This window comes from Haliotis cracherodii, unplaced genomic scaffold (assembly GCF_022045235.1).
Source record: "Haliotis cracherodii isolate W230 unplaced genomic scaffold, xgHalCrac1.p SCAF_5, whole genome shotgun sequence".
Lineage (NCBI taxonomy): Eukaryota > Metazoa > Mollusca > Gastropoda > Lepetellida > Haliotidae > Haliotis > Haliotis cracherodii.
The window spans coordinates 3,362,266-3,377,395 of record NW_027266308.1 but is presented as its reverse complement, the minus strand read 5'-3'; the positions used below and the strand labels follow the sequence as shown (position 1 = coordinate 3,377,395).

The 15,130-nt window shown below is 37.5% G+C and overlaps 1 protein-coding gene across 4 annotated transcripts in view; it reads right to left on the bottom strand.

The window, feature by feature from the left end:
* The window catches only part of LOC139442810 (sodium/calcium exchanger 3-like), a 119,377-nt gene that overhangs the window by 14,227 nt on the left and 90,020 nt on the right, over nt 1–15,130 (bottom strand). For 2 of the 4 annotated variants that reach the window (XM_071223702.1, XM_071223703.1), the window contains exons 3-5: nt 14,036–14,071; nt 11,679–11,803; nt 2,176–2,275 (exon numbers count right to left, since the gene is read on the bottom strand). In XM_071223702.1, coding sequence (XP_071079803.1) covers nt 2,176–2,275; nt 11,679–11,803; nt 14,036–14,071 — 261 coding nt within the window. The remainder of the gene's footprint in view (nt 1–2,175; nt 2,276–11,678; nt 11,804–14,035; nt 14,072–15,130) is intronic. The other 2 variants (XM_071223704.1, XM_071223705.1) reach the window with 1 other exon arrangement.

Sequence of the window (15,130 nt, the reverse complement as noted above, 5' to 3'; positions counted from 1 at the left end):
ATGCACTTTGATGAAATATATCTCTACCTACCCATGTGTCGACTTACCAGTCTCATATTCTGAATCCATACCTAATAAGAAAGTGCTGTGTCAGCAATCCTTACAGCGCAATAGTGTTCTACATACTACATCTAATTCTAATGTGCTACTGTGTAGGTGATAGCTCTTGAAACTTGATCATAACTTCTATGGGTTTCCACTGTCTCAATTGCTTACACAAGTCCTAGTCTCAGTGAGAACTATATGCTGTGAGGAACAGAAACATGCAGTGATAATTCACAAGGGTAAATGTGAGGTGTTGAGGACTGACATGTCTTAAAATGGAAAGCGATTTGGGTGTGTTTGGATCAAAATAAGAGGGTCATATTGCAATAAGGATTAAAATGAACATAGTTGAGTCTGGGGATTAAACAAAATCTTTCAGCACACAGACACAATAGGGCATTGGGGCTTATGGTTTGTGAGGATTGGATGTATCAAATGTGCTCTGTTGCCAAACAAAGCACAACAGAAATCTAACACATTTGTAAAGAAGGTGTTTACAGCAATACACACAATACTTGTATATTGCGATGCTGACAGCTGTGAATATGTCATAAGCACATAATTTCATATATATTCACATAATGACATGACAGGGACAATAACGAATTTGTGTGATATATGTATATTCTACATAATTCCTCTATCTACCTACATCTATGTATAGCTCCGACACTGACAGTTTCTGGTACAAAGTCCAGTATATACACTTATATATGAATACATAATACACACATCGCAGTGACTTGGCAGCATACCCACCTTTACACATCTCGGTTTTCGCTTTCTTTTCTGTTCAAACCAAAATTGTTCAGAAATGCACTTGCTCCTATCTAATACTACAATGCAATATGAACTTCTTCAAATATTCACCTCTTCTGATAAGAATGATTATTGTTACAAACAGGACATATTTTTCACATAAAACTAGAAAACTGTCTTTTTAATCAATTGGTTGACCTGGCAACATGGAGCAGTTGACAAAATCAAACAATTTGTGACATTATTTTTCTCAAACGATCTTACTATACACATCAACTCTATCTGTTGGCTGAGAAAAATGAAAAACTGCTGAAATTTGCTTTTACAACTACCAGCATCTATTCAAACAGTTCAACCTGCAGTTGAATGTCCCTGACCCTGAACCAACATCCATCCCATCGTAGATGTGGAAATTGTCACACCCCATTACAGGGAAACACTCTAATAGATTTCGGGAAAATAGTGAATTATCATTTATAGTAGTGTTATTGACAGGTTCTAAGTACACAGTGCAAGCTGTCTAATATTAGTCCTTGTGCCCTGCCACCAGTTAGTAGTAGTACCTTTTGTACATATGCACACGGAAACCTAGAAAGTCCATACAATGCGTATTTCTTAGATAAAAGACTTTACCCCTGCAAGCTTCTGTAAATGATAATAGGATTAAGTGTTAATAAAACTTCTCTTCAATGTCCCTCCATTATATATTACTCTATATAAAAAACAAACAAGGTTGATGATTCATTTGAAAAAGGAATAATTCATATGACAGCCGTTTGGTATGAAAATTAAACTCTGATCAAATACATGAGGAACAGGTGTAACTGTTGCTGTTCAAGCTGCCTTGAGAGTAGGAATGGTGAAAAATGGTTGGTGTTTTGTAACTTCTATCTACACCATCAGAGTGTTACTGCCACACCTCTAGGATCTGAAAGTGTTGATAGTCAACTCTGAACCATTAAACATCATACATTAGGCCAATATGAATTAACATGTAGATTATCATCCGTTCAAAACCTCCATTAGATTCTTTGCAATTTAGCTCTATCAGAGAAATGTTTTAAGTATGTGTATCCAAATGACCATGGCCTTGCTTTGAAAGATTCAAAAAAGAAAGAGCAACATCTCTCCCTAATTAACTTTCTCGACAAAGGAGGATAATCTGTTAATTAATCCATAATGGTCAGAAGAATTTGGAATAACTTATAGCTTGGTTCTGAAATCAAATTGGTACTTTCAATTGAAAAGATACATTTTTCATTACAGACAGTGTATTTAAGAAAAAGCAAGTATGATAATCATATTTGTTTGCTTGAGGGCTTGGTTCCAAGGCATACAGGTACTAGAGTGATTAAGCTATGCGGTACTAACCAGCGCTGACAGTGATGGCTTCTGAGAACTGCTCCCTCCAGGACGATGTTCCAACAACCAGGGATACATTGGCCTTCTTCAGCAGCTTGTCCACAACACTCTGGAAGGCAACAGACATGTATTAGTGCGTGAGTTAAGTTCAACCCTCTTGAACAGTATTTCAGACATAAAACTATCAGTATAATTTTGGAGGAAAGCCAAAGTGACCCAGGACATAAGTGATCATCATTCTAGTACTGACAGGCCAAGAATCACAATCACTGTGAATCTAGGATTCAAACCTCAAATCCTCAGATTCTGGCATGGAAAAGGGATGCAACTATGCATAGGAACTGCAGCACCTAAGACCACTGTGCCAACTATGCCAATTTTTTTCACTAGATTGTATTCTTGAAATGACAAAAACACTGATGGACTACTTCCACATTCTTGGGGAAACCCCTGGTAATTTCTTAGAATGCATAATACAAAAGCGTTTCTTAACATTTAGACATTTTAGACTAGAACTCAGCATTTTTGCGAACATTGGGAATAGTCAGAGAGTTACCACATGCCTGTGCACAAATATCCTCGCTACAACCCATCCTTGTAAACAAAACAAAGAAATGCACACCCAAACTATCAACTCGACCCATGCTTAGACTGACAATGACAGTCCTCAACAGTCTCTGAATTTACTTCTGTTTCCCATTTGAAACATATTTATAATCACCTTTCAATGATCGGCCAAGTGATCCATGATGACTAACACTTGTAATAGCCACAGGTTTCTTAACAACTTCAGAAATTTCTCCCGTCATATAGACCATGTTGGCCATTTTGACTTCCTGTTCTTGATATAAATATATTACAATGTACTGTCACTGTGACTGACTTACTGAGGCTGTTCTTAACTACTGTTCCCATCTAATTATGATATTTGATTCTATTCGTTGTAACCAAACTATAAAAGATGTTTGTGTAGGGCAAATATAGCATGTGCTCATATCACCTCTCCTTTTGAGGACCTATTTTATTCTATCACTCAGCAAGTGGTTGTATGGCTGTCAGTGTAAATGTGTAGTCACACATTCTGAATGAAATTGTGTATACATCCTTCGAGGTATAAAAGAGTGATGTAAAGAATCGTAAGAATTGACATTCTCTACATGTGGATTCATTGGAGTATGAACCTTCATAGAGTGTGTCAAACAGTGTTTGAACATTATCGCAAGGCCAGACATTCATACAGTTTTCCTCTCAGTGAAATGTCAAACTGCAATAAACTCACATGGTTAAAGTCTATTCTTACTTGTCTGATAAGAAGTGAATCAACACACTCTTGTATCGAATCAAAAGAGTTTATTTTGGAAAAGATATACACATTGTTCTTAAGTTTCCTGATAAAAATTAAATATTCCAAATAATTTGGAAATGTTGTCAACTTCAGTTGTGTTCTTTTTAACCTTTGCTTCCAACATATTTGGCAATATGGCCAGTGTTCTATACAACCTTTGCTTCCAATACATGTGGCAATATGGCCAGTGTTCTATACAACCTTTGCTTCCAATACATGTGGCAATATGGCCAGTGTTCTACACAACCTTTGCTTCCAATACATGTGGCAATATGGCAAGTGTTCTATACAACCTTTGCTTCCAATACATGTGGCAATGTGGCCAGTGTTCTACACAACCTTTGCTTCCAATACATGTGGCAATATGGCCAGTGTTCTATACAACCTTTGCTTCCAATACATGTGGCAATATGGCCAGTGTGTGTTGCAATACATAATACAACAAGAATAGATTGCTACCCCCACAAATCATGTGCCCTTGCAGCCGTTTATCCATGATCACATGTGTGCCATTTCCAACATTAATTCTTTTAATTTTAATCAACATGAAACAGATATAAAAAGCAAATTCAATCTTTAATAATGAATTTTTTAGACCTTTCCATGACAACACTGCCACAATGACCTTTTACTTAATATTAAGATAGTTTTATGCCCTATGCGGCATGCAAAGCAAGATGGCTGATCTGTTAAAAACAGTGTAAAACTCCTCTCGATGTTTCCCTACACCAGTATGCTGCTTGTGTTCAGCATGGCCTATCTTCCATCAGCCTGGCGCTCCATACCATCCACACATACCTCCCCAGCTCTGTGTTAGATGCATGATCCTGTTTCCTCATCCCCCATAAAGGTCTATATAGTCTACAGTGTTTTCTCTTCACATACTGCATTGTTGATCTGTTTAACTGATGCAACATGGCTGGCTTCTATCAGAGGAACAGTTACAGGACACAACCAGTACTGACGCTTTGCTCAGTTATTGCATTTTAATTCACTTCATGATCCCGTCCTTTAGATATCATTATCGACATCTGACGATGAAAGTGGACTTGTTCAATAGTTACAGTGAGTTCAGCACCCAGACACTTAGGTGACAGGCAAGTCATGAGGCACAGCCTACATCAGTGAACACATTCTGTGTCTCTGTCATACAGATATGAAATATGTAAGATATGTCATATAATTCTTTGCATTCAAGCTGAGTGAGTGAGTGAGTGAGTGAGTGAGTGAGTGAGTGAGTGAGTGAGTGAGTTTTGTTTTGTTTTGTTTTGTTTTGTTTTGTTTGTTGTTTACCTCCTCACTCAGGAATATTCCAGCTATATGACAGCAGTCTGTAAATAATTGAGTCTGGACCAGACAATCCAGAGATTGACATCATGAATATCAATCCACGTAATTGGGATACAATAAAATGCATCAACTAAATCGGTGTGCCTGACCACCTGATACCGTTAGTTGCCTTTTATTGCAAGCATTGGTTGCTGAAGACCTATTCTACTCCACATCTTCTAGAGTGAGTGAGAGAGTGAGTGAGTGAGTGAGTGAGTGAGTGAGTGAGTGAGTGAGTGAGTGAGTGCGTGAGTGAGTGAGTTGAAGTAGTATTATATCATGGCAAGTCAGCTTAATGGAAAGCAAGAAGTGATGGTGAAACCCAGGATTAAGGGTATGGTGCTGACAAAACAAGAACCATAATCAGGAAAATCTGGAATTCACAACAACCAAAGGATTCCAGAATATCCAAGGGATGCAACTCTGCAAGGCACACTGGTCTGTCAAAGACAATTGGACCACACATACCCCTACATTCAAGCTAAGGTATGGGCTCATGACAGCAGTGTCTGTGCCAGAATACTTTCTTGTGGAGTATTACCAGCACCTTCTGACATGTAGGTGATGAGACCCTGGCCAACTTGCTGTCTTCACTTCAGATATGTTGGCATAGCCAGGAAATAGGGAACAGATTGCACCTCATTCCATCACAGACAAAACAATTTTGGCTTTCTATGTGTCAAGATGTTGTTTAAGTTCTTACAGAGATACATTACACCATGTACTTACTCACATACATTACACATAAATCTTGGTCACAAGAACGACGAATGGGCAAATTAAGCATCACTTTGTAACAGTTGACATATCAAGATTACTTTTCACCTTCAAAGAGTATACCTGAAAGAACTAAGAAGAAATAAATGGAAATCCTTACTTCATTAACGATGTATGATACAAACATGGAATCAAAATAATTTATTTCTATCAAACTAACCATATTTTTGTCTTCAGGTCTCTCGTACCACAGGGTGAAGAGGTCAAAGTGTGCAAGCCTTAAGGTACATTCTCTTATCACTGATTCTCCTCTCTCCTCATTTACATCAACCAGCAATATCTACAGTTTCTCCTTCAATGAGTGAGTGAGTATGGTTTTACGCTGCCTTTTAGCAATATTCCAGCAATATCACGGTGGGGGACACCAATATGGGCTTCACACATTGTACCCATGTCGGGAATCGAACCCGGGTCTTGGGCGTGACGAGCAAACGTTTTAACCACTAGGCTACCAGACTGCCACTGCTCCTTCAAGGACCAAGCACATTATATAAACCGTTCATACGGATTACCTACTTTTCTTACTTTGCAATGTAAAGTATTCCTGAAACACACTCCAGGAAGATTGTTTTATCTAGGGGAACATCTGTTTTAGAAATCAAACCACCATGAAACACATTCCCGACATCAGCCAGTGCTGTGTGATATGTACATGCACTGTTCTGCCCCAGTGACAAAACAATTCTGGCTAGATAGATAGATACACTGGATGTAAAAGACATCAGCCAATATACCTGCTCCCTTAGTTTCACTGTTGCTATTACATGATCTATTTCAGGAAACCTACTTCTCTTGGCCACAAAATTCACAACAAATTGCCTGAAAAACACAAGCATGCCCTAGGAACTTGCTTCAGGGCATGTCCTTCCTTGTTGGAAATCAAAGTAACGACTTCTATTTTCGTATTGTGCAAATTTCATTGCATAAAGCGGAAGACGTGGGAGTTTTGTTTTCATGTAGCACAAAGCTATGTAGCTGAGTATGAATTGTTTGGTATCTTCTGGGCAATGTTGAATGTATGCATTACTAACTGTAGACTGAATGGTTCAGTGATATAACGGGGTCACATCTAATGTTTAATGTGTGTTGACATTTACACATATTACATTCCAATTCACGCCTCCAAATATTTATAGATGGCTTAGTGGTCCATTCATATAATTTCCACAGCTATTTTGCCCTTGCCAAATGGAATTTGTTTCGGCAGAAAATCTACAGGGGTTATTCTCTTGCATTGACAACTTATATTTAGTAATTGGCAAATGCATCATTCTGAAAAATAAATGCTATGGTGGTCATATTTAATAGCATGACTACTTCCTTTGACTATGTTGTCACTGCAAAGCTACTTTAAATAGTCCTCGCAGTTTAAGAGGAAAAGTGAAAAATGTCAAAGTGTACAGTGTGAGTGAGTGAGTGGGTTTGATTTTACGCCGCTTTTAGCAATATTCCAGCAATATCACGGCCGGGGATACCAGAAATGGGCTTCACATATTGTACCCATGTCAGGAATCGAACCTGGGTCTTCAGCATGACGAGTGAACGCTTTAACCACCAACTAGGCTACCCGATCGCTCCCAAAGTTTATAGACCAAAAGATTGCAGATAAAGATGGCCAACAAGCCCATGTATGAGATTCCAGCCATCCTTGTTGCAGACTGATTACACACTGATACATGCAGACATCACTGAGTAATGGGCACAATGACATTTTAAATTGGTTGCCATGCAGCATTAAAATTTAGCAAATTTAAAAAAATGCCACATTTGCTAAACCCAAAGGTTTCAGATGAAATACCAAAAAGGCACAATTTTCATGGAAGGCTAAACTAAAACAAAACAGAAATAAGGAATTGTGTATGCTGGATGCTGAATATAAATATGTTTTATACAAATAAATCTTCTATATAATGCTTTATTTTACATGCAGATTGAATGTTACAGGTCCCAAGTGGCATAAGGTCTCTCTCACTTGTAATTATATCATTCACGCATCTACTACTGATAAATATTTATTCATCAGAAACTAGTAGTGATTATCAGTGACTGGAGTGTTTAAGTGCCAGGCCTTGGAATAGCTATTCCTATAACATACATATTCATGAATCATTGTCAGGTTATCAGTACACTAAGGTCAGTCAGTAAGAGTCAATTATGCTACAGTAAAATAATAAACAGTAAAAAAAATAAAGATACACTGGACAAGTTGAGAACTGAATAGGTGAGTAGCTATAGTTTGTTTGTTTGTTGTATAACTTCACAATTAGCAATAATCAAGCTATATGATGGCAGTCTGTAAATAATGAAGTCCAGACCAGTCAATCCAATGATTGACATCATGAGCATCAATCCATGCAGTTGGTATATGATGACATGCATCAACAAAAGTAAGCGAGCCTGATCACCCGATCCCGTTAGTCAACTTGTATGACAATCACGACCAATTCTAACTCGGATCTTCACTGGGGAAGTGGGTATAGGTAGGAGAAAATACTGGATTGCACATAACGGTACTTAACTTTCATGTTAAGGCTTGCTAGGCTGGTCAAATAAACACATCTACTTCAAATTTAACATTAGATAATCGATACTTCATCAAAATAATTTAGAAGTATCCAAGACTTATCCATGTTTGTGTTTCTTTCTTTGTGCCAGAGATCAGAATATGCCTAAAAAGCTCTTACACTTTGGATATGTTCATTATAGTACCTGAATGTAAATATGTGTAATTATATCCAAACTAACATTTTGAATCAAACAGGACATAGTCAGTAGGTTGGCTTTGATAGAGATTATGGAAATGGTTTTCTCACTTTTATTTACAATAATGGCAGAAAAGTACAGAAATCAATGGAAATCAATTATGTTTTTTCAAGAAAGAAAGTATTTCAAATAAGCAAAGCTTCCGACTGTGGTGCAGTCCCAAAGTGAAAGGAAAGAGGCTGTCAATTACTGCCAGTATGTAGACTTAACTACTGTGTTCAACGCCACTGTCCATATGGAAGACTGTACAATGGAAGAGCACACATGATGTAATGCTGATCTACAAAGACAAATGTGTCTCTAGGGCTAGGTCAAAGCCATTATGGAGCACTCAAGGGGAAAGAGAAAACTATTGAAAAACAACCATCTCTATGGAGTTGTGAAAGAGAATCATCTTCTCAGAGAATCGAAATCAAAGAACATTCTTTGAGAAACTTGCTGAAAATGACTCATTGAGGGTCTTCCTTGAGGTTCTTCATGGGAGAGTGCTGTTTCAAAAGAGATAATTAGTCAGTTTGAAATTGGAAAGAGCGTATTACTGAAAATCGTGAAACATTTCTTCAACCCATTTCCAGTGTTTCAAGGGATGCAAACACTAAGCAGTTCCCAGGATGGTATTAATCATGTTCCTGGGTAACCAACCATCCTTCACGTGTCTTTCTGCTACGAGGGGCATATGAGAGGACAACATTTAAACACTTCACTGACTGTGTGTCAGTGTGTAAGGAAAGGTTCGACAGGGGAATGTTTTTCAAGGTATCACAAAAATATTGTAATCAATTACTTCGTCACATGCCTGCACCAAATTTCTCATCACATTTGACATACAATATGATTTTCATAGAAGGAAAATGTTTAACATACCACAAATCAGCACTGGCTACATCAATAAAACTAACCGAACAAGTTTGCTATTTTTCTAAACTCAAGGATATTGTTTGATGTCATTTCACCGTCTTTTTTCAAATTCTGTTTATCAAAAGTATGTTGTCGATATGATTTTAAAGATCTTCCAAACATGACAAAAAGTCATACAAATATTCATTAAAGACACTGGGTATCGATACAATTAAATGATGGTCATATAAACACCTCAGGCTAACCTATAAACCGGCTAGATTGCCAAGTGTGAAAGACAACACACTGGCTCAGGTAAATCTAATTGCAAGGTAATTCCACCTCCCTTCAAAAGATGACACAGGAGAAACATAAACAGCAGATGCCTGCCAGGAAGCCATGGAGTTGATGTTGCTGCAATCACTTGGCCACTGCTGAGTAAAACTCCTAAACATATCGATCCTTGGACTTGTGCAATTGATTTTGGATAGAGAGATAGCTGTATCCCATTTTGAGCAAATAAACTGGTACCATTGTCCATCTAACATTGGCAGGAATTGATTGCAAATATCAATGGAGCAACACCCACATATCGATGGTTGAGTGAGCCAAATGTACATTTATGATGACACACAGAGTGTGTGGGCTATCTCCGAGGTTTAGTGCTTGGGAGTAGTACTTTGAACAACTGACCAAGTGATTCCATACAAAGAGTATTGCCTTTACAACAAAACAACACTTGGGAGCACTTCACGATGAAAACCATGTGGGGTTTCAAGGGTAGAATGGTTCTCTATATGTTTGTTGTAAGAGTGAAAATGGATCAGACTTGGTACCAAGCCAGTGTGATATTACTAGAAATATGTTAACTGTGGCTCTAAACAACAAACCCTCTTGTGATGTAAGATTGATAGTATTGTTGAAGTTAAATTATCAGGGAGTTAGAAACTTGTGGCAGGTGCGAAAAGTAAAGCAGGTCATGTTTACCCTTTCTATGAACACCTGGTGTCATCAATTATCTATTCAAATAGTTTTCGCAGCTATTTTGACTTTTAAACCCAATGCCTGAATGGTATCTGTTTCAGCAGATAATATAGACTGGTTGACATTCTCTGGCATTAGCGTTTTATATTTGATTCAATGGGGAAAGATATGTTTACAAGCTGCAGAAGCTAAATCAACAGTGTTGTGTTCATAAGAAGTTCTGAAGCATTTCAAAGATTTGAAAGTAATCAACACTGGCAGCTCTGCGTGTCAAATCTAAAATTCAAATATCTTAAAACATGGCTTTTCACACTGTTTCTACAGGCCCTTTTATAAAAGTGGATTTGGATTTGAAAGCTGACTGCCAAAACTGGTAAAAATATCACATTTTTCTAGGGAAGTTGGTTTGTTTCATCAAGCCCTAAATAACACAGCAACAGTGCACAATGTTTTCTTTTCTTCAGTGTTCACACGGCTTCAAAGACATTTAAGCTACTTTGATAGAATATGTATTATTCTCATGAATTTTTCATAAGATCATATTCAAATTTTAAAACAGTGAACATTATCAAAATGATAAAAGACACAACACATTCACATATGAAATGTTATTAAAAAGCTAAATAATTAATGAAGACCATGAACACAAAGTTGATATTATCCTTTGTACTTAAAAGTTTCTTTTGCCAAATGTCTCAGAGGCCATTCTTCCTTGATCTATAGCACAATAAATGAATCAAGGTCTTTGCTCCACAAAAGTTGCATGCTCATACAAAATTCTCTAAACACGTTACAGCAGCACTAAAATCAATATCAAGTTCAACTCTTGGCAAGAACTACCAAACCCTGACACAACTCCTGCCAAGGCGACACCATCATGGTCAAGATGAAATGGACTGCTCCTGGACCCGAGTCATCCCATAACCATTGCACCAAAGAAAGTAGCCAAATAGAAAACATCAAAGCCAGAGGATAATCAGTCTCGATTAGCTGCCAAAACAGATTCCATTGGGCTTAAAAAGCAAAATAACGGTGAAACAATATGAATGGCCCGCTGGTGTTTGTGAAAAGGGTAAGCATAACCTGCCCTATGAGTCGTACCCACGACTTACACAATCTGCAACTTTCTAGGATGCATATTCTGTGCTATACATATATTCTGTCAGGACAACAAAGTTCCATATCTCAACAAAATATCAATATAATGGAGTTGACAATGTTTCCTGTGAGGGGCGATGGGGTAGTCTAGCGGTTAAAGCATGCGCTCGTCTTACTGAAGACTCCCCAGGTTCAATTCCCCACATGGGCACAGTGTGTGAAGCCCATTTCTAGTGTCCCCGGCCGTGATATTGCTGGAATATTGCTAAAAGCGGCTTAAAACCATACTCTCTCACTCAATGTTTCCCGTACAGATACCTATTGCTTTAATTAGCAACTAACCAAGAGAGCTGAAATTTCCTAAGAAAGAAAAGGTTACCTTGAATTCCAGGGATTCCTTAATTGTGACAGCCACATTGGTAATATCTCCAAGTCTGGGTTTGGCCATGTCCGCAAGGCTAGGGTCCTCAGCATTGGTCAATCTTTCGTCATTGTATTTACCTAGTAAAAACAACAAAAACAAGCATGTTGAAGGAAGGTGTGAAATATATTGGCTCCTACTAGTACTGCTTTAATTGTGCTGTTGGGCTTATCTCTTGAGTGAAGCATTATACATTACAGTTTATCAGAAGAAAGGATGAAAAGAGGTTAGCACAGACAGAGCTGAAGTTTGATTCCAAACATGCATTACTGATGATTGATGACTGTGATATGAAAGTTACGTTTCAATATCATTCACTTCATATGTCATCAAGGAGTGTGAAACCAATGACATCCTTGACCAACACAAAAGCAAAGAATTTGGTCAGATTTTGATTGCATTATTTATACATTCACAATGGGTTTTTTCCATATGAAATTTCATTTTCATTATCCCAAAATGATATAATGTTGTTAATAGCAATTTGGAAAAACATTTTATTCATTTTTTGAGGAATCAAATCATTTCAAACTTCTGTTGAAGCTGGGTCATATGGGAGTAGGAGTTAACATAGGTAAAGTTGGATGAAAGGTCATTGACATTTAGAAACATGAAGCATTGTTTGCATGTCATGAGCAGGGAGTACAGGCAGAGTAACAATACAACTATCAAGAGATATTAGTAAGACATGATAGCATCTAGGATTGGTTCAGCATCGGAACAAAAACGAGAATGAGTTAAGAAAATAATCATTACAATTACAGAGACACTTTAATACAGCCAGTTTTATAGAAAAGGGATGAAACATGTTATCGATTGATATACATTAAAAGGCTTGAGAATGGAAAGGCAAAGAACATATGGAAATCATATTGGAAACTTAAAGACAGTATCATTCACTTGACCAAGGAAATGTAAGGATGCATTACCATTAACAAAAAGAGGGATTTTAAGACAACAATATCAAACTATTTTCTCATACATGGAGCAAGGACAAATACTTTTCAATCTTGGAGTGTTTGGAACAATGATATTATTACCAAAAGAATGATTTAGACAATACTCAAAAACTTGCAATTTATAAACTGCAAGAATTAATGCATTGGCCAAAAGAAACATAAAATCCCATGAAAAACATTTTATTTCTCCTCCTGAAATGCAAGGCATTTTCTTCTCTGTTCTGGAAAAATCACACAAAGACAAGGAAAATTTCATTGTAAACATGCATAAACAACTCCACCGTCCTAGTGCAAAATACTCTCCCCAAGTCCATAAACATGTGTATGAACATTCCAGTACAATACTCAGATGGCACATCTAGGAACTGTGTCTGTAAGGATCTGTGCTCAACTGGTTTCATCAGGTACTAACAAGGAGAGAGACATGGCACCACTTGACAAGCTGTATCTAAACTTTGAACTGACATACACAAATGACCGAAAGGTAATTCCAGGTTGATCTTATAACTATATCGTCCAAAAAGTATTTGTACCATAAGAGCCAAATAGCTTTTGCAATGGCACAGAAAATGAAGCATTAGGTACCTTGTTGTTAAAAGAAATACTAGACAGGCAGATATTTTAAATGACTCAGTCAATTGACTAGAGCCTAAAGTTTGTTTTTGTTTCTTTGTTGTTTGACACCACACTCAGCAATATTCCAGCTATATGACAGCAGTCTGTAAATAATCAAGTCTGGACCAGACAATCCAGTGATTGACATCATGAGCATCGATCCACGTAATTGGGATACGATGACATGCAAGAACCAAGTCAGCTTGCATGATCACCTGATCCCGTTAGTCGCCTCTTACGACAAGCATAGTTGCCTGTTACAGCAAGCATGGGTTGTTGAAGACCTATTCTACCACCAATCTTCACAAGTGCCTATAGTTGCAGACTTCCGAGTGAATGGATTATTACAATTAAGTGTTAAGACCTTCGCAGAACTTCGTGTCATATCGAACTGTACAAGACGTGTAAAGGTGTACCATGTTCCCCTACAACTGGGACAACACACAACAAAACAGACAACACACAACAACGATGTCTTCTCAACCAGCCACTGTCCAGTTGAAGTAAAACACACAATATTTCTATAGTGGGAACAAATCATAAAAAATAACACTATCAAAATGCTGTGGTAAAACTGAAAAAGTAACGTCAAACCATGCCAGACTGGCGGCGTCACCTCCGTTAATCGGAGCTGGGTGCTGTGGAAAATTGCAGGCTATAAGCATTGCCAGCAGCATGTCATGAGCTAGGGCTACAGGTAGAGTAACAATACAACTATCAAGGGCACACCCAGATACTTATCTGCTACCGGAGACTCTGCTTGGTCAGAATCTTCGTCTAAAATCAATTAGAATTTTTCAGTGAAACTAACTACTTCTAGTGTTAATGTTATGTCATGAACAGAAAATGATTTTTTGCATAAAGGTTCCGTCTTAACAATTGATTAGCATGAGACAGTAATATTAGAACATTCTTTTGCAGTTTTATTGTTAAAAATTGAACATGAAAGCAATTGATTATGACACATTCTACACGAAATTGTAATGTATCTAAAGAATAATACCCTGTTCAAAATATGCTTACAATAGGTATGTGCTCATCAATGTATTTCAAGTAGTAGCACTTTTTGTTAGAAATGTCACATGTAATAGAAATTCTGCAAAAGGATCACACATCAATAACCCTACACGGCAAAACAATAACCCTTAAAAAGTTTTGACTCCATGGAGAAATGGCTTTCAAGATTTTTTATCGAACATCAATTCTCAAATAACTCCAGAGGTTCCTGCAAATTCAAAGTCTGTATAAATTAAAACTTACAAGGCATAGAACATGAATATGGGATTCAGTGGGGGAAACGACAAAGAAGATAACCCATGTCCACGTCTCAAAGTTGCCATGTTGTGTCGAGTACAATCATTATCAATCTAATATAAATGTACAAAAGTGTAATATTTATAAGAGCAGTTTACTTCTTTTGTATTATGCAGCATGGCATGTAATCCCTATATAAACAGGTAATGAAACATTGTAAATTGTTCAGGGTCACTACAAGGACAAAACAGAGACAGGAGATGAAAGGGAAAGATACTATGCAATAGAACTACTTGTAAATAATATTCATTTGATGAAGATCATAACAGCAGAAGAACAATGGTATCCAGTATGGCGGTATCAGTGAAGACAAGCTATTGATCATGTTGCAACAAGGTTGCCCTTCCTTAAGGAACTACGTCGGCCATTGTTCAGCTTGTCACACACACCATACACCATTATCCTTCATGATTATCACATTTCATAACACTCCTTTATCTTCCAGAAAGACTGCACGTCCCAATACTTCCTATAACATGTATGGGGGTTGTGTGATGTGACCATGTTACGTTAGGCTAAGGT